General features: G+C 34.4%; 4 protein-coding genes across 6 annotated transcripts; all 4 read right to left on the bottom strand.

The window, feature by feature from the left end:
• Positions 1-29: 29 nt before the first annotated feature.
• Positions 30-5,070, bottom strand: rempA (intraflagellar transport protein rempA). The gene is made up of 6 exons (XM_069127721.1): positions 4,527-5,070; positions 4,201-4,448; positions 3,816-4,134; positions 3,524-3,740; positions 480-3,447; positions 30-403 (listed from the first exon to the last, which is right to left on the bottom strand). Exons 1-6 carry the CDS (start codon positions 4,788-4,790, stop codon positions 91-93), a joined length of 4,329 nt encoding a protein of 1,442 aa, XP_068983822.1. The 5' UTR covers positions 4,791-5,070; the 3' UTR covers positions 30-90.
• A 136-nt stretch (positions 5,071-5,206) lies between these two features.
• On the bottom strand, positions 5,207-6,926 carry LOC138187208 (myosin heavy chain, clone 203). The gene is made up of 5 exons (XM_069127745.1): positions 6,528-6,926; positions 6,266-6,461; positions 5,686-5,898; positions 5,436-5,624; positions 5,207-5,352 (listed from the first exon to the last, which is right to left on the bottom strand). The coding sequence occupies exons 2-5, from the start codon at positions 6,449-6,451 to the stop codon at positions 5,293-5,295; spliced, it is 648 nt and encodes a 215-aa protein (XP_068983846.1). The 5' UTR covers positions 6,452-6,461; positions 6,528-6,926; the 3' UTR covers positions 5,207-5,292.
• Positions 6,927-7,263: 337 nt separating this feature from the next.
• Positions 7,264-10,832, bottom strand: LOC138187202 (hexosaminidase D). The gene is made up of 10 exons (XM_069127732.1): positions 10,651-10,832; positions 10,519-10,560; positions 10,376-10,430; positions 9,802-10,017; positions 9,385-9,733; positions 9,238-9,312; positions 8,974-9,169; positions 8,642-8,917; positions 8,466-8,552; positions 7,264-8,399 (listed from the first exon to the last, which is right to left on the bottom strand). Exons 2-10 carry the CDS (start codon positions 10,545-10,547, stop codon positions 8,225-8,227), a joined length of 1,458 nt encoding a protein of 485 aa, XP_068983833.1. The 5' UTR covers positions 10,548-10,560; positions 10,651-10,832; the 3' UTR covers positions 7,264-8,224.
• Positions 10,833-11,027: 195 nt separating this feature from the next.
• not (ubiquitin carboxyl-terminal hydrolase nonstop) lies at positions 11,028-16,358 on the bottom strand. 3 transcript variants are annotated; one of them, XM_069127729.1, is made up of 7 exons: positions 16,208-16,358; positions 15,470-16,083; positions 14,270-14,402; positions 13,948-14,163; positions 13,473-13,887; positions 12,830-13,396; positions 11,028-12,754 (listed from the first exon to the last, which is right to left on the bottom strand). In XM_069127729.1, the coding sequence occupies exons 2-7, from the start codon at positions 15,587-15,589 to the stop codon at positions 12,697-12,699; spliced, it is 1,509 nt and encodes a 502-aa protein (XP_068983830.1). In that variant the 5' UTR covers positions 15,590-16,083; positions 16,208-16,358; the 3' UTR covers positions 11,028-12,696. The 3 variants fall into 3 exon arrangements, with proteins under 3 accessions (XP_068983830.1, XP_068983832.1, XP_068983831.1); XM_069127731.1 differs by having other exon boundaries at positions 16,212-16,344; XM_069127730.1 differs by having other exon boundaries at positions 16,196-16,284.
• Positions 16,359-18,413: the final 2,055 nt, after the last annotated feature.

Genomic DNA, 18,413 nt, shown 5'->3' with positions numbered 1-18,413 from the left:
TATAATAATCAACTGTTTCGTGTATTTAACATCTATAATCACACTTTTGGACGGATTCCGTTAACTCCATTGCATGTTCATTATATTTAACTACTCTCCTAGCAGTTCCTCGATATCATCCTCTTTATCAGAACTTTCTTGTCGTTGTATTTTCATCTTATAACCAAGCGCTTCCAATACACCCATATTGTAATAATAAGTGAGATTAATTCCAGGTACTAAACGTTTCAATTCCTCTATACTAGCGCGTGCTTTATCAGTATCACCAATGTTGATATAATGCTGGGTAATCGTTGCAAATAAGTCACCACGGCGAACTGATTGTTCCAAATTTGCTCCTTGAGACTCAAGTAACTGACGCACCTGTTGCATTGCTGAACTAGTTTCTCCTCTATCAAACAACCTGTAACAATAATTAATAATATTTCATTGATATACTCCTTAAATTTTTCTACTACGTAAGTATAAAGTAAATATACTTCTTAATATCGAGGTAACGCTTAACGGTTGCTATTCTATTGTTCACCAAATCCACTGCTCTTTTGTGGATATCATGGTCTCTTGGAGTAGATACTTTTGCTAAGCATCTACTTGCTTGATTCAGAGCATCAAGAGCTTTTTCATAATTTTGGAATTCATCAATTTCTACTTGCGCACAAGCAACATAGAAATTGGCCAATAGATCCATTGCTTTCCCCTTGGAATAAAAGTTAATTATATTCTTCAATACTTCGGGTTGATTTTGCCAATCTAATGATTGCAAATAATTCCCAGCCATGATATAGATCTCTCTTTGTCTGGAAACTTGAGCAAAGAAACAAATTTTTTCTGTATCACCAGATTTTAGCAAAGCTTTCATGGCTCTCAGTTTATTACCAGCTTGAGTGAACTTTTTGGTTGCTAAATGATAGTTCCCTTGCTCAAAAGCTATTTCACCTATCCTTTCTAATATAGAGATTCGTATTTTTTCATGATCTACGTCGTTGTCAACTTTCTCTAATGTCATCTTCTCGGCTAAATCTTCACTCAGTAAAATATTATGTTTTTGTATCAATTCCAAAGCTTCTAAGTATTTTCTTCCAGTTGCAAGTAGATCTACTGCTTTTTCAATCTGATCATTTTGAACGAAATAATCAGCGCATTTTTCTATCAAAGCAGGATCAGAATCCGCATTGACATCCATAATAATCAATTGTAAAGCACTATATTGTTTCGTCTTAAAAGCAATGTCTAGCGCCTTGTGCAATAAACCAGCTTTGTGATATAACAAAACTGCTTTATCCAACTGATCGTTTTCTTCATAGTACTTGGCAACATCTATCTGCGATTGCCTTGGAGCTAATACAGCCAAGGGCCATAGTTCTTCAAACATATCGTGTTCTTTGCACAGTCGAATTGCATTTGTGTAGGCTTTAGCAATGGTATAGAACTGAATAGCTTGAGCCACATTATTTTTTGATTCATAGTGCGCAGCTAAATGATACGCGGAGGCAGCATGATTAGTTCGTGATACCAATTCACTAACTTCGTCTTCTCTACCAAAATAACAGAGTAATCTGGTCATTGCTAGAGTATTTTTAGCTTGTTCATACAATTTCAATGCTCCTTCCATGTCTCCGGTTGATTCTATATACTGTGCATGCCAATTCTTTATTTCTGGGTCCTCAGAATTATTAAGATATGTTAATAGTTCCCTGGGTCTCACAAGCAACATCCTTGGTACTTCAAATCGGTGGCATTCTGCTTTAGTGTACATCTCTATAGCTTCCACTATTCTACCTTCTTGCTCGAGAGCCTTTGCATAGTTGTAATAACTAGTTTTTTCGCAAATTTTATTCTCATTCTTTGCTAACTCTATAGCTTCTTTAAATTTATTACGCGCTTCGAAAAGCTTGCCTAATAGATCCAATCTTTTCGCCTCGCGAAAAAGTCGTTCAGCATCATTATATAATCCTAATTCCACCGCTAATGTACCTACTTTGGCTTCCAAGTTTAAACTATCATCTTGCATAGCTTCTCTAAGAGCCCTGGCTGCTCTGGCTTGTTTCATGTGACCCAAGCACAAAAGCGCCATGTTCAATTGCTTTGTTTTCACGCACATTCTTGCTAAACTTTTCCAAATACCTTCATTTTTAATGGATTTAATCGACTTGAAAGCCTCCTCCATATTAGCAACACTGATATGAAAACTGAAATCTAATACAGCTTTCTTTGTAACAGGATCACATAAACCTAGTTCCTCAAAATCTCTCATGAGCAATTTCGTTACTTTACTGGTCTTTGCTGTTTTCTCAGAATTTAAAATAATAATATGTGGAGAATGAACACCTAGAACTCTACAATTTTCATCTTTAATTGGTTTAATATCCTGAACGACAATTCCATGATCCGATGTAGCAAACATTGATACCAAAACCACAGTAGCCTTTGAAACATCGTAATCGTCTTCATTGTCTTGTTTTGAGGAGTACTTGGAGTCACGTGTCTCCAATTTTTGAGCTCGACATACTAATAATCTAGGATCTTCTGCGTCCCAACAATGAGCAGTAACCAGTCTTCCTCTACATTTTACAGATAAAGCACTATCGTCTTCATCTATATCGTTAGACTCGGCAAAGTCGAACTCATGTATCTGATCACTTTCTATATCCCAGACGTACAAAATGGAACTGGGCATCAAGTTAGCCATTGCAACAGTGATAGACACGCAACGGCAATCAGCGTTGCACCGTGCCTCGATGATCTCAGCAAAATCACTGATCGCTTCGTAAGTTGCCATTGCTCTGGTATGCAGCTTCGCTTCTCGTTTACTTAAATCCCAAATTTTTAAGATACCATTTAAAGATGCGACTGTTAAATATTGTCCAGTGAGATCCATAGTAATTGGTTCGCCCTCTTCTGATAACGTGGGTAGCGTTTGAATGATATTACCCTCCATTGACCGTAACTGTATGACTGCAGGAGTTAAAACGATCAAAGTGTGATCATAAATCAATAATTTCTCAGTGTCACAGCTGAAATTGGCGATTGCGGTAGTATACAAAGATGAATCATCGTGAATTCTATAGACCACAACCAGTCTACCAGAAGAAACAGCGATGTATTCTTTATTAACAGCAACAAGTTGCACTTGAATATCAGTTTTCAAAGTGTAATTCTGCTCATCGAATTCTATTAATATTTGACAGGGACTGAGTTGACTAGCACAAACACCATCGTTATATGTAGCGCACATTGGTTGTTGATATAATATAAAAACGTTAGTAATACAATTTACGGCAAGAAGTGGACTCCTTAAGAAAAAAGCACCCCATGTAAGTTGTTTTACTGTTCCATGTATGCTACAAGATTCTGGGACATTGGGCCAACCGTTTTCATCGCAGTCCGTTTCAATTTTACGTCTCCATAAATAAATCGTTCCCAAGTTTGTTCCAGCAGCCAAAGTACCTGTACAATATTGAAGTTAACAATTGAATAATGTATTCCTATATAAGTTACATTGTAAGAAAAATGTTTATGTTACCGTTATTTTTACAAAAAGCTATGCTTGTGCAGATTTCCTGTGGTGTAGCCATGTTTCCAGTGGATGAATCTGGCGGAGATAATACGTAACTATCACTAGTGTGAAGATCCCAACAGCGAACACCCAATTCTCCTGTAAGAATCGCTAAAGTATTTGCTCCAGCCCAACACATTGCTGGACCAGTTCTCAATATGTCGTATCTACTGCTAAGTCTCACCTCAACAAAGAACAGTTTCATGAAATTTACGTATTAGATTATAGCAAAATAATAAATGAAATAAAGTGTAGTTACTTTTGTTAATTCGGTCAGTCGGCCAGTAATAGGATCTGTCTGAAAATGTGCTATATTTAAACCTTCTGTCATAACAACTAGAGAATCTCTAGTTGGATGGTGCAATAGGAACTGTAATGCAGCACCATTCGTGTTCAGGATTTCTGTGCACTGTCCTTGGTTATCAACAAAGTATATCAAACCGCTAGTGGTTCCAATATAAAAGGCATGGTTTTCTCTTTGCGTTACAACTGTTGTGGGTGCAGCTGTCCTGGGACGCCAAGAGCTGAACATATCTAATGCTCTTTCATCTCCTGCAACTGCAGCTTTTGCTAGACCACTGAAAGCAGTATAAGTTCAATAATTAATTTTGTCAATATATATTATATATTAGTTTTATATCTACCTTATATCTATCATTGATTTTGGTGGAATAGTTTTGAATACTATTTGTGCAAAAGAATCCTTCAGTTCATGGTGAAACATCATTAACAATTGACCTCTTGAGTCAATTTTCCAACCAACTATGGATCCAGCTGAATCTGCTGACACCAATCTTCCCCCATGTTGACTCCATTGCAGAATTGTAATAGGATCATGATGTGGTGTGACTACCAAATTAAATTCTGTGCTACCAGTATCACCTGGCCATATCTAAATGATAATTTATAGTAATATATTTTTACTTCCATCATTCTGGAGCATTTTTATTAAATTTAAATGATTACTAACCCGCAATTCTCCGCTTTCCCATCCTGCTGCAAGCCATCGCTTTTCTGGATGCCATCCAAGACCAGTTACTTGAGCTACTGAATGTCTAGGTGATTCTACATCCTGAGTAGGTTCTCCCTGATCGTCATAAATTGTCACGAAACCACCCTTATCCTGAGAATACGCTGCGACAGCCAGTAGTGGATAATTTGTATGCCAAATTGCATGAGTACTGATAGAAGCTGTTTCCGGATTTTGTACTCGCGTATCGAAGTAGAGCGACATTATTTTATTCTTACTACCAGTATTGATGTCATAAGTAATACCTAAACTGACATAGCTGTTTCTAAATTCATTAATAAAAACTACTTTTTCAAAAAGATGGATTTTTGCAACTACGTATTCATTAATTCTTCCTAAAGCTTATTTTTATAAAAAATATGTTAATCATATTACTGAGAACTTTGGTATACATAAATGTTAAATAATAGTTTGATATCTGTTAAAAATGTTGATTAACATGAAGTTTACTGTCATCTGTCACATTTGACAACTCAGAACTAGTTTACAAAGTGTTGCCATAGCAATATGAAAGCCTAACGCCATCTCTTGTATTATCAATTTAAGCACTTACTACCATCTGTTAGGAATTAATAGAAATGCTTAAATACCGGGAACATTTAAAAAAATACACATCGTTTCTTGTACCCTTTATTAAGAACAAACATATATATAATTTACAATTATATAATTATATTCTACTATAAACTATTACGAAATCACTACGCTATAAGCTCGACTCAAATTTCTTCGTATTAAGTACTTGATCTTCAAGAATAGCTATTCTCTAAAATTTGTAATAACCATTATTGTTATCTTATTGCGTATATTTTTAGATTACTTTTAAATAAAATTTACGGCGCTCAGTACCATAAGATACTCCTGAATTTTAGATTCTGACATTGCTTCTGTTTCTGCCAAAAGCGTTTTATATCGCTCCTCTAATATAGAAACTATATTATCCACTTCATTTTGCTTCTTTATACTCAGAGATGTGTACAATTCATTTTTTTGTTTTTGCAGTTGTAAATGCAAGGCTTTTATTTCCATATCTTTGTTCTATGATATAATACATGAAGTAGAACTAATTCCTAGTAATATAATATCTTAATTAATTTACCTTGATGATATGCGACAGTTTCTTTTCATAATCGTACTCGAGTCTTTCCTTCGATTTTTCTAGTTTTACAACAGCCTTTTTCAAAGTAGAAACTTCAGACATTAAATTTTGATTTTGTTTCTGAGTTTCATGATCCATTTCGATTCTCATTTTATTTAATTCTCCTTTCATCATTGTATATTGTTCAACTATCATTTTCTGGGATTTATCTTCCTGAGAGGAATACAATACTAGTCAATAATATATTTAAGTATAAACATATTGAAATATTCTATGATTTACAAAGAAATACATCTCTAAACTTCATTTCTAATTTCATTTCTAAATTTTGTATTTTATTAGTCAGTAATTCAATTTCTTCCTTTCTTCCTGCATCCTTCTTTGATGATTCTATATCTCTTTTTTCAAGTAAATCCTGTTTTAGTTGTAATTCTTTATTCTTCTCTTTTGTAAATGAGTCAAATCGTTCACATATCATCTTTATTTTATCTAACCATTGTTGTTCCACTGCTTTACTTTGCTCATCCTTCAAAATATATCTTACAGTTCTCATTTTACAAATAAAGGTTCTACTTCTTACCTTACCATGGCTGATTTGTTCCAACTTATTAGCTATTACGGCTACAGTATGGTCCAGAGCCTCGTTTCTCAATCGAGACTCGTCCAACTGCTGTTTTAAATCAGTAAGTTGTTTCACTACTATGAAATGATATTCTTGAACAGCCTCTTTGTAACTTTCATCCATAGAATTTTTCAATTGTTCCATCTCTTTCAGCCTTTAACAATTTACAAATATTTAAGACTTATTGCTTCATCAAAATTGTATTTAATGACATACTAACTTAGCTTTTAAAGTAGTGACATCAGTAGTTAATTGACTAATACTTGAAGATAAGTAATCATTCACGTTTCTGTTGCGATTTTCTGGGTATTTTAACAATTGATTCCTTAGATATTCATTTTGAGCCTGTAATTCTGCAATAATGATTCTCAGTGTATCAATACGCCGCTCATAGGTTTTTAATCGACTTTTTGTTTTACTGTACTTTGATCATGATTTATAGCATGCAAACATTGATTCACTCTCGTGACGTCCATCATACGGTGTTTTAATGACGGTTTACTTCGCTGGTGTTGAGTACATTTTGCATGTGGCTTTAAATAAGTATGGTGAGATCTCATGGTATAGTCTGATAAGTTACTTACAGATGAGCTAATACAGACCTGTATTACATGTTAATTATTCTTTAATTACAATAAATTTCATAAATCGTAATATAGGTACCATATGATACGACTTAGGTAATGGTAGAAGAAATCCATTAGGTGGAGGTCTACTGAAAACTCCTCCAACATGTCCTGTCTTTAATTGCCTGAATAATTCCGTGAGATATTCGTTTCTTAAACGACGTTGCGAAGTAACAGCATTTAATTTATTAAGCCAAACTTTGCATAATTTCGCACTTTCAGCAGATGTTAATGCTAAAACAAAAGGTCTAACACGTGCTAGGGTTTCTTTGAAACATTCGTCCAATTTCATAGCTTCTTCCTCATTATACTCTCTAATTTTTGGCATGTTCTTTTATATCTGCCACTATTTCACTTGCTTGGCCAAAGGTAATATTTCATAAAAATTAGAGCAAGACATTTTTTGACAAGTCTTTGCCTTTTAACTGAACGCCGCTTTTGTTTTTTAACTGAATTACGGATACAGATCCGCAGTGGCCATGGATCGTAGAAAAAGGTGAAAAATGAACGCAAAATATTTTTTTTCTTTTTCATAATTGAGATTATTTTAAAAGTAATTTGAGTCGTACAAAACAAAATCACATGTTACGTGATTATTACGTACACACACATAAGTATTTATTCATATCCATTATTAGTTATTATTATTTTTAATTATAATTTATCTAAGTTCAATCTATCACTGTATTTAATAAATAGTGTATTAGAGTGGTGAGTATGTTCCAATCAGACTAGTTTAAAAGTTTAGTAATAAAAAAGAATCTATGAGATATATTAGGTATTGCATAAAATTTTTGTATAGCTGATCAATATAAGTTTTGAAAAATTTTCAAAGAGATATCTCTAAATCGAGTACAAAAAATATTTGCACATACTATGGATATAATAAGAAACGCAGATAGTTAGAAGCATATGTGATAAGCACAATAGCCAAGAAATATGGTCATTGAGCTTAATTACATTACAATAATCCTTTCATAGCCAAGTATCACAGAACAGCTCACAAAATGACAAAGCTCAGTGACAATCATTGTCACAAGTTCATTCGTCCTTAAGCCAAGTATTAAAATAATCATTCCTTTTCTTATAAAATTATATCCTGTGCATGTCGCACGGAGTATCACTTTTTAATATCTACTTTTACTTCGCTACACCTACTTACAAGATAAAATTTTACAATTTACTAAATAGTTTCGTACTTTTCATCAGCCTATCGTTCCGTATTCGTCTCCTGTATTGAAGTTGGTCATTGAGATCTAAAGCAGAAATCTGCAAATACTTATTTAAGATACTAAACTCGACTATTTATCTTGATTTGATTCTCCGTGGTTTGTTTTAATTCCATAAGCTTCCCTTTAATGGGCTGAATATTTGTACCTATCCATTCATCGATCATTGATGGAAAGAAAATGCTTTCCATCTGAAATCTTAAATATCCTTCTAAGGAAGATAATTCTAATAGTAGTCTGTAAAAAATATTTTCGATTTTATATCATTTTTGTTTAAATTGCTCTGAAAATAAATCAACTTACTCTGTAAAAGCGGGCACTAGATTTTCTAACTGCATAGGATTTGTGTAATTATTTGCGACTTGCCACGGATTCATCCATGTGGATATTCTGCAAATTTAATATACGACACTAGGTACTGTGGAATATGAGAAATGAAATATCATAATAGCATTTCTTACAACTCAACTTATACTTACTGCTCACTGGAAATAATATTATGAAATTTAGTTCGAAAATTTAAAAACCATTCTACTCCTACTGCAACTTGCCATCCAGGGAAAAGCAAATTGCTAGGTATTGGAGCAGGTCTTGGTTGTGGTGTTATATGCAAAGGATGATCTATATATCCTAAATTCTTAGCCACTTGATTGTGAATTTGTTCAGAATAACCATGGAGCCAGACTTTCAAGCATAATGCTAATGATGGTATTGCAGTAGGCAATAATTCACATAATGTTGCATAATGATCATACCTACAATCGAAAATCGATAAAATTCATTTAATTGTGAATTTGAAAAAAAAAATTACCTTGACCACCCAGTGAATACCGTTCCTCGAAATTCATGAACTTTATTCACATGTATACTTAATTCTTCTAACCATTTTTCATGATTGCTTATATGGTGTCTTATAATTGGTACATGTTGGGAAGATCCAGTAGCACCTTTAAATGCCGTAGCCGCCCAAATATGGGGAAAGACTGCAGTATACTTATCCCACAGTTCTAATAAATATTACTTATGTAGTCTTACAATAACAAAATATGGTAAAATTAAATAATAGAAGCTTTACCATGAGGTAGAGCAAAATTATCTCTGGGATTATAGTGCCAGATCATAGGTTCCACATACTTCCCGATGTAATGATCTGAAATTTATAGGAAATGTTTTTATGAAATAATATGTGGCACGAAATAATATGAATAAATTATCGAGATACCGTTCAAAACCTGTAAATCTATCGTTCTTAACATATCATCCCATATGATAATCTTTAAGTAGGGATATGTTTCTTGTACATATTGTGCAATAGCCAAAATATGTTCCAGGTACAGAGATGGTTTTCCATATTTGCTAGATGCAGCACGTTTTATACAAACTGAGCAAAGACCTAAATGCCAAACTTCATCTGCACCTATGTGCAAATACTGTATGTCTGGATGAAAACTAACTATTTGACGAATCAAAGTCTTTACCAAAGACAAGGTTCTTGGATTAGATGGACAAATTGAGCTTGGAAAGTGCTCCACTTCTCTCAAAGACCTCCATTCATCATGTTTCAAAACAAACTGCAATCATTTTAATATTAATTTCCAAATATTTATGAATTTTGCAATTTCAGTCTAATTTTAGATACCTCCATATGACCAAATGTTTGTACTAATGGAACAACTGCTAAACCACAGTCTCCTGCAATTTGTAGGATATGTCTGGCCTCCTGAACCGTATATCCACTGATTAAACTGCTTAATCCATTGCTTCCTATATGAGAAAGCTCTCGATTGTATGGAAATGTGTCTTCCCATTCCAATAAAAGTCCAGTGGCACCCCATGTCCTTAATAATGGGAACAACTGCAATATTAATTACGAATTTTTAATAATTAGACTATTACTGATTGTTTTACTAAAAATCAAAATATCCAAACGTTATGCCGATAAGATATTATATACAGTGATAACTACGTATATATATATATGACGGTATGCATATATGAAAACTGTGCCGTGTTACGCATACGAACTCATTTAGAATGCAGATGTTTATCATATATGAAAAAAGCATCGATCATATGGAAAAACCAAATGCCAATAACATTCGAAAAGCTGTGGAAAAAAGTGGAACACCATTATAATTGTTTTTAAATGACACTTTTATCAAAGAAGAAATACAGAGTGTAAACAATACGATTTGTTTATTCGGGTAACAGACCTTTTCGAAATAACAGACTCGCGGCGGAGCACCCTTGAGATCTAAGTGAACTAGCCTACAAAAGAAAGAATAAAATTCTGTGATGCGACACTTACTTAATTGAAAGTTTTTTGAATATTTATTCGAACCGATCGGCCGTTTACCTGTGAGAGCCGAACGTCAAGGCGTCCATCTTTCCTCCATTACTACAACGTTAATTGAAGAGAATATGGTATTAAATTCTAATTAACATTTTGACCTAAACAGATTTTAAGAAATATTTTTTTATTCTTTACCATCTATCCAATACTCTTATTGTTTCGATATGTATTACGTATTTCTTTAATCTACTATGCGCGGGTCAGGATTTCAATTTGAACTTTGATTATCTCGAACGATATAGATAACAAATTTATCCGAAAATCTTGTTTAGTAGTCTAATACGTAATTATAATTCAACGAAAAATTTATAGCAGAAAATAGATTTTACTATAGTCATATTATATATAGATTGCTTCGAAATCATAATAAGATTACATCATGTGTGATAAACTTATCTGTTATCTCTGTGTTTAGTATTTGATACAATTGATAGCAATGTTTAACTTTTAATTGAAACACGCAGCAGTGTATACAAATTAGAAAAAGTTTGAATGAATAAAAAACAAATAAGTTTTCGACGAAATATATCTTTATTTCTGTATACATTTAATTCAGCCTTATACAAAATGTTAGAACTGCACGCGCAATATGAACTTCCAAACGTATAGTACTATTGGTCATGATACATCATGAGAGTTGACGCCCAAGTGCAGTTATTACGACGCATACAATGATGTAATTTTACGACATTTTTCTTCATACATTCCCCTCGTAATTTATTAAATAAAGTTAAGCATTTTGTTGTTTTCGTACTTAATTACACATTGAAACCTCTTTTGCGGACTTAACAATTCAACAGAATATCGTATATTCTTGTTACATACATACATATAGGTAAATTGTTCTTGAGTAAAACATTGTTATTAGATCGACACAATACAATATGCATATGTCTACGATCTTGTCCCACGGATGCTGTTCGGACATTGTCATCAATAGTTATTCTAGTTTACGTGTGTTTGTGGAAATATTATCAAACATTTCATTAATGAACACAATAATAGAAATCCATCACAAAATAGGGAACTACTACAACTATAAGCACGCAATTATGAACTACAAGTGCAATGAACACTTGGCACTTTTTGCAGGGTCTGTCATACAGGAAATTAACATAATATCATTGAAAGCTCTATGCATTCTTTTTAACAGTTTCTTTCTTTCGCTCGAAATTCATTAAGTTCTAAATTAGTCTATCTTTTGTTCTTAAGAAAAAGAAAAACGGCCAAACAGAAAGAAATTTGTCAAATAGTAATTTTTGTTTTATTTTACACAGTCGTGCGAAATAATTCGCTTGTATATGGATAATATTATCCCTCTTTCTTGCTATATGTTATTTCATTTGTACAAAATTGAATCACCAAGGGATGACTTACACGAGGAATCATGTGAATAAAATGGTGGCTTCTTAATTTAATCTTTACTAAAGATCAAACTTATTAATTAGAATACTCTCGAATCGTGTGACCCATCCTTGGTGTCTCATGTATACAAGTGTCAGGACAGGAATATAATAACAGTCAGCGATATACAAAAATGCGATCGGTCGTTTAAAAAAATTGAGCTAATCTTAAAATTACACTTATGTTACTTTAGGACACGAATAGAGAAATCGATCACCGTGTGCGCTAGCCTAGATTTCGTCAAACACAACTAAGACAACGGTGGAAAGAGAAAATAGAACATAATAGAACGAACACAATTCTTTTACATTTTTCGCATTTCGAAAATAGATAATTAAAGATTAACATAACAAATATCTATGCTAACAGAGCGACATCCCGCCGATCTTGACTATTTCTTTAACAGTGATTAGTTTCTAGTTTATTCTTGATTTTTCAATCATGCGACCAAAACATAATAATATAATCATTCGTCAAAATTCTCTTCTCTAATTTCACTGAAAGTATCTCCATTCATAACCACTTCCTAACGGCATCGCTTCAAACGAAAGTTCGAAATTCCATTTTTGAGGCCTTTGTTTCACTATTCTTATTTCCTGTCGCATAGATTATGCACACTCGACCGACAAGCGAGTTCGCGTGAGTCGGACACATGAAGCAGTTTCCAGAAGGGAATAAGCTGCTCATAAAGTTTCCTTTTTTAAAATGCTAAAGAAAACTTAAATCTATTTCTCATAATTCATCGTGATAAATAAATTAATTATATAATCTAAAGTTTTACACCTTGGTGTTTCGACCATACTCCAAAATTTGTTTATGATAAAAAAGGAGATACCTGAAAAGGAAAGCTTTTTTCACTGGATCCTTGGTAATGATACTGATGGCACTGTAACCAATGCCATGAACTCACCCTTCGCTAGTCAAGACGTCTTTTAACCTTGCTCTTGTAATCAAATGATCGTCACATTTAAACCATTGATCTCTCTGCTGCCGTATGAAGGCAGTGTAATGTCCAGTCTCCAAAGATCCTTCATGATTTATTACCGCGAATAGAGAATATCTATTGTCGCTGAACGCCATATCTTCCCCATTCTTTGGCAGTCCATCTATCATTGCACTGTTATTGTTGCCGTTCCGTCTATGCGACATGAATGGAGTCATATCTAATTGTTCTGGAAACGAGATGAACGTACAGATCTTCTTGTCCTGTATACTAGAGTGCTCGAATCTTTTTAAATGAAAGCTGGCCACGATAGGGAGTTGCTTCATAGTCAATTGCTTGGTACTCTCTTGATACGTCTGACAATTGCTACACTTTATTTTTGCGCTAGATCCCAAGTGTTCGGCCCGCGTGAACCTTTCTAAACAATCTAATAACGAGGTAGGAGGACCAGAACTATCGGAACCTGATGCGCTAGCCGCTGGACCCAAATCCAAAGATATGTCCCAGAATGGATCTATCGTAGTAGACACTCCACTAAAAAATTATTACATCAATACAGATTCTTACACAATGCAAGACATTAAAATTGCACTATGCATTTCGATCGTACTTGCACGCCTGACAAACCACATCACTCTGAAGTCCACCAGTAAAGATTTGATCAATGATACAGTTACAGTGATGTGGATTATCTTTTACTAAGATGGGTGCTGCTTCACAATGCCTATGTAGAACATCGAGCGTGGCTATAAAGAATTCATGGGCATCCTGCTGTTCATAACCTGCTAAATGTCTAGCATGTGTCCAGATCAAATGGAGAAGCTTATGAAGCGTCAGCGGTGCTTTGCTACCCGAGTAAAATTCCTGAAAAAGATGGGATACTTCACAGACCAGGCAACGTGTTGGCTGTGGACAGTGATGCCGGTCAGCAAGAAAGTAATCTCTCAACAGTGGTGTGTGTATGAGAGCTTGTACTATGCAGTTCATGAAACATGTACTTCCAAGATTTATAAGTCCTCTTAAACCTACAAACGTACAGTATTAATTAATATATGTTACATTTGATGTATATTTGCACATCTTACCTATGGTAGAATTTTCGACCACGCGCCTTCTGCGTGGATGTTTTCTCAATAATTCTGCCTCTATCTGTGTTGGTTCCCATGATCTATAAAATTCTCCAAAGCTCAATGACTTTGCAGATTCACTCCACTGTGCTTTAGCAACTGCTAATAGCTCCCTATCATATACATAATCCCCACATTGGAAGCACAAGATATTTCCATAACAAAGATCAACAGCTGCAACATAAAGTAAAATATATAATAAAAATATATAATATAAATATTTGTTGAACAGATTACCCTATTCTATATACAATTACCTATACAATCTATGTATAATTACCTAAAAAATGCTTTTTCGTCTTTGCATGTTCTTGTATATGACCTTTTACATAGCAGCCAAAGAATATACAATGAAGACAAGAATGTAGGCGATCTTTATATGTCTTACATGTGTGACATAAACAACTAACAGCCTAAAAATATAGAAATCATTTATTTACTGTATCAGACAAGAAAGATGAAAAATATATTACTCAAGTTTCTTATACAGATTAGATAAAAGTATTGTTCCAGGAAAGAAATATCAGATACGATGCTAAAGTTTATTTAATAAAACATCATTATGATTACATCGGGCTACAAGCCGATGCAAATATTCATTGACCCTACGGTACCAGTACAATCATAAATCTATGTACCGTTACTTTACGTGAGTAGCAAATGTGCTAGAGCTTTATACCGACAGAGTAATTCTATACGGCGGCCATTTTTAAATCCATCTTCACAGAAACCGTCCATGAGAGTAATATAATACAAATACTACGTTTTCTATCTTCGTTTACACAAACTTATACAAACAATTTCATTTAGTTTTTCTAATACACTATTTTTCCAAAAATTACTTTAAATTGACAGTCATTTTCCAAACAAACTATTTCGCTTTGGAGTACGAAACTATCTTATAAAAAATGATAATAAAAGACTAAAGGGAAGAGAGAGAAAGGAAAGAAGAAAGGAATTTTCAAATAATTATTATTATATACTTGATAAGTTGATTAACAAGGAACAAATAAAAAATGATATACTCAAAATGGAAGACGAAGAATAATTTTCAAACAAAGGTTATAATAAAAGATCAAATTAGCGAACAGACATCCCATATCCGCAAATGCTTGGAAATAGAAACATCGTTTTCGAAGTTCAATAAAAACAATATGCACCGATTTGCACATTGGTTTGTCACTCTGTTTAGAATTTGCATAGTCCATGACTTAAGATCGCGAGTGGCATTGCAAGCGACAAAGAAAGAGAATGCTGTCGCTCCTCGCAACATCGTAAAGGTCCCACTAATTTCTCATTTTCCACATCATTTTTTGATCACGTATCAAATAAACAAACTATAGATGAACGCTGCATGATGGAAAATGAGAAACAGATGAGAAACATAGAAAGCATAGGTGAAAACGAAAGACAGAAAGAGAGTAAGGAAAACAAAGACAGAACCTTGACCACGAATCACGTAAGAAAAAGATAGTCGCACCTTTCTTACGCGTGCCTCGGTCGACGTGCTGGTCACAAAATAGGAGTGTATCACTTTGTATGGCTGGATACCCTTGGCTGCTTTGAAATTATTCAAGTGTATGCAGCCATGGTCGCTCATCTCAGGCTGGCGTGAGCGACGCTGCAGTGTCTCCTTTTCTTCACCCTGGTGATAAGCGTACAGAAATTCGCTAGTTCGCCGGCCTTTTTCCAAGCTAACCACCACCGGGACGGCGACCACGACGATGAACTAAAGAAGTCTAACCACTGACGCGGCGCAGCAGACAGCAGCAGGCCGTCGAGGACGGGCAGAACTACGTGGAGCTGTCGATTGACGGCGGCAGCAGCAGCGGCGACGACGATGACGACGAAGACGACGGAACCTACTCTGTGCGGGGCGTAGCACGCTGGCCTTGGCAGGAGCGCGCGTGTCGTTGACATGGAAAACCGCGTGAGCCTTGGAAAAAAAGAGCGCAAGGGTTGCTCATGTAGCAGTATCGTAGCCAGTCGATCGCTGTCACACTACGACACCGATCTGTCCCCTGATCTTGCTAGAGGCAGACGGCCCAGGAGAAGAGCAGAGTCAGGGATCGAGATACAAACGCGTGCCACCGACTGAAATCGAAATAAACACGATAATTCTTTATAATAACGAAAAGCAGGCGAATCACTGATATTGAAACGTTGTGACTTTTTTTTTATAGAAAAGTAACACTTAGAATCTTACGAGTCTCCGTACCCACGTTTTTGACACCCGGGTGCTCACAGACACCAGCCGGTCACTGCAGGCGCCGCCGGTACAAGCCAGCCCCTCTTTATCCCCACCGCCAGTCATAGAACGTTGTCAGGGACGAGCTTCTTCTGGGTGCCACGGGTTTTTTAATTTTTCTGTCATTTACTACTGTTTAATAAGGAAATCACGAGGAAATGGAATGTGTTACAAATATTTGTTAAAGGTTAAATCAGAAATTTATGGGGATGTCGAATGAGATTTCGTGACGAGGTTGACTGATTTATAACGCAGTATGTAATTGGTGGATCGCGCGTGATTTCGATTCTCGAAATCAAGAACGGTCGGATATCGGAATAACAGACTTCTGCCAAGAAACGGTTCATGTAGATTTACGTAGTAATTTATGATTGGCTATTGGCATCTCCTTTTTCAAATTGAATCATTCGTAAGTTTAAACGATTGTTTTCGTTACGTGTTTCACAAAGCAGAGATTGATGTGCAGAGATTTGGTAATAAATGAAGTAAATATAGACTAAATGTAAGTAAACGAATATCGTGTAAATACATTATGTATTTTTTATTGTAGATAATAATATATATAAACATTTAGATGACATTTAGATAGGAGTTGTATAGAATTCTATTCTTCAGTACTTTTGATGGCAGGGGCTTGCCAGACCTTAAAGTTTATAAAAGGTACGATTTTATTTATAAACAGGATATTTATACAAATTCATATTTTCATCAAGATAAATAAAAAAGTCGAGTCTAGAAAAAATGGTAAAATCACCTTTTCCTGCTATGTTTTTCTTAAACTTTGCATATTTCTTAAATTTAATTTAATTTGAATATTTATATGAGAATCAGGATTTGTAGGAAATCCTTTTGTATTCTTGTAATTCTTTTTGGAGGGACTGCAAGAAACTGTATACGTCCCTGAAATCCCTGCTTTCCTAACCCCTCTTACCCTAAAGTAACAGCTGCGCATGGTATACATACATTACATACATACATCCCTTTGGAATCGCATTCCCGGTAGCTCGCAAAAGCAAGACCGCTAACTGATAATTCCTTCGTTGCGTGACCCATCCAGATTTAATGCTATTCTACAGCTTCATTGTCTATCAACGATGGTGTATCAATCAGATTAGATTCCGATTAGACTCTAATCTCCTAACCTCAACAAGGATCAATGATTCTGTACACTCTTGTGATTACTTCTTCAAAGGATATAATATCATTTCAATATATATGTATATAAAGATTTTGCATCATGTTTTTTTGCAAAATTTCTCACTAAACATGTTACTAGAGTAACATGTTAGAATTTTTGGAAGAAGATTTGCATAATAAATAAATCAGTTTAGTACTAGGTATTTATTTATTCTATTTTTTTCTATATTTATCTATGCTTATGTGTATGTTTTCGTGAACTATTGAAGATTTCATTAATCCGACTTTACAAATTGAATCTGCTATTATCGACTGTACCGAGTCAGATAAAACAGAGTACTCAGAGTCATCTATTAAGATGCTTAGAAAACATCTAGTGCTCGTTCGACGGAACAGAACTGAAGTTTGAAATTGTTCTATATTTTTAAGTACATATGTGCTATATATATATATTTATATTTATTTATCTAAACTAATGTGTAATCAATCAGGTATGTATCAAATATAACTTCCGTTTCAAGCTAAGAGTAACATAAAAGCGATACAATACCTTATGATGTAGCATCATCTATATGTCTAAAATTTCGTTTACGTCATAATTTCATTTGAAATTTTATTGCTGATATCTGGCATCAGACATATTTCCTAGAGTTTTCTATTTCCTGAGACATTGACATGAATGGAACTTTATTATAATTAACAGCTAAAAATGGAGCTTAGAAATTCTATTATAAGAAGAGGCGGCAAAAATATGATAAGGTATTTATTCAGAAATTATTTATGAGTTAATTATATAACGCACAATGGAGAGTGGCTGAAAATAACAACAACCGTTAACATCTATCTCTTTATTAATAAGGCATAATTTACATAAGCACTATACAATAGCAGTACTACATTCTTCTAAAACACACAGTAATAAAATTATTATCGATATGAATGGCAGTACATTTTCTATTTGAATCTGTACTGCTATTCTACGTAATGTATAGGATGTTTCATAAAAAATGATCAATTCCACGTGAAAGATGAAATTCCT

This window comes from Bombus flavifrons, chromosome 14 (assembly GCF_040668555.2).
Source record: "Bombus flavifrons isolate JBK064 chromosome 14, iyBomFlav1_principal, whole genome shotgun sequence".
Lineage (NCBI taxonomy): Eukaryota > Metazoa > Arthropoda > Insecta > Hymenoptera > Apidae > Bombus > Bombus flavifrons.
Note: the sequence above shows the minus strand (reverse complement) of the source record. Positions and strands in the feature narration are given on the sequence as shown.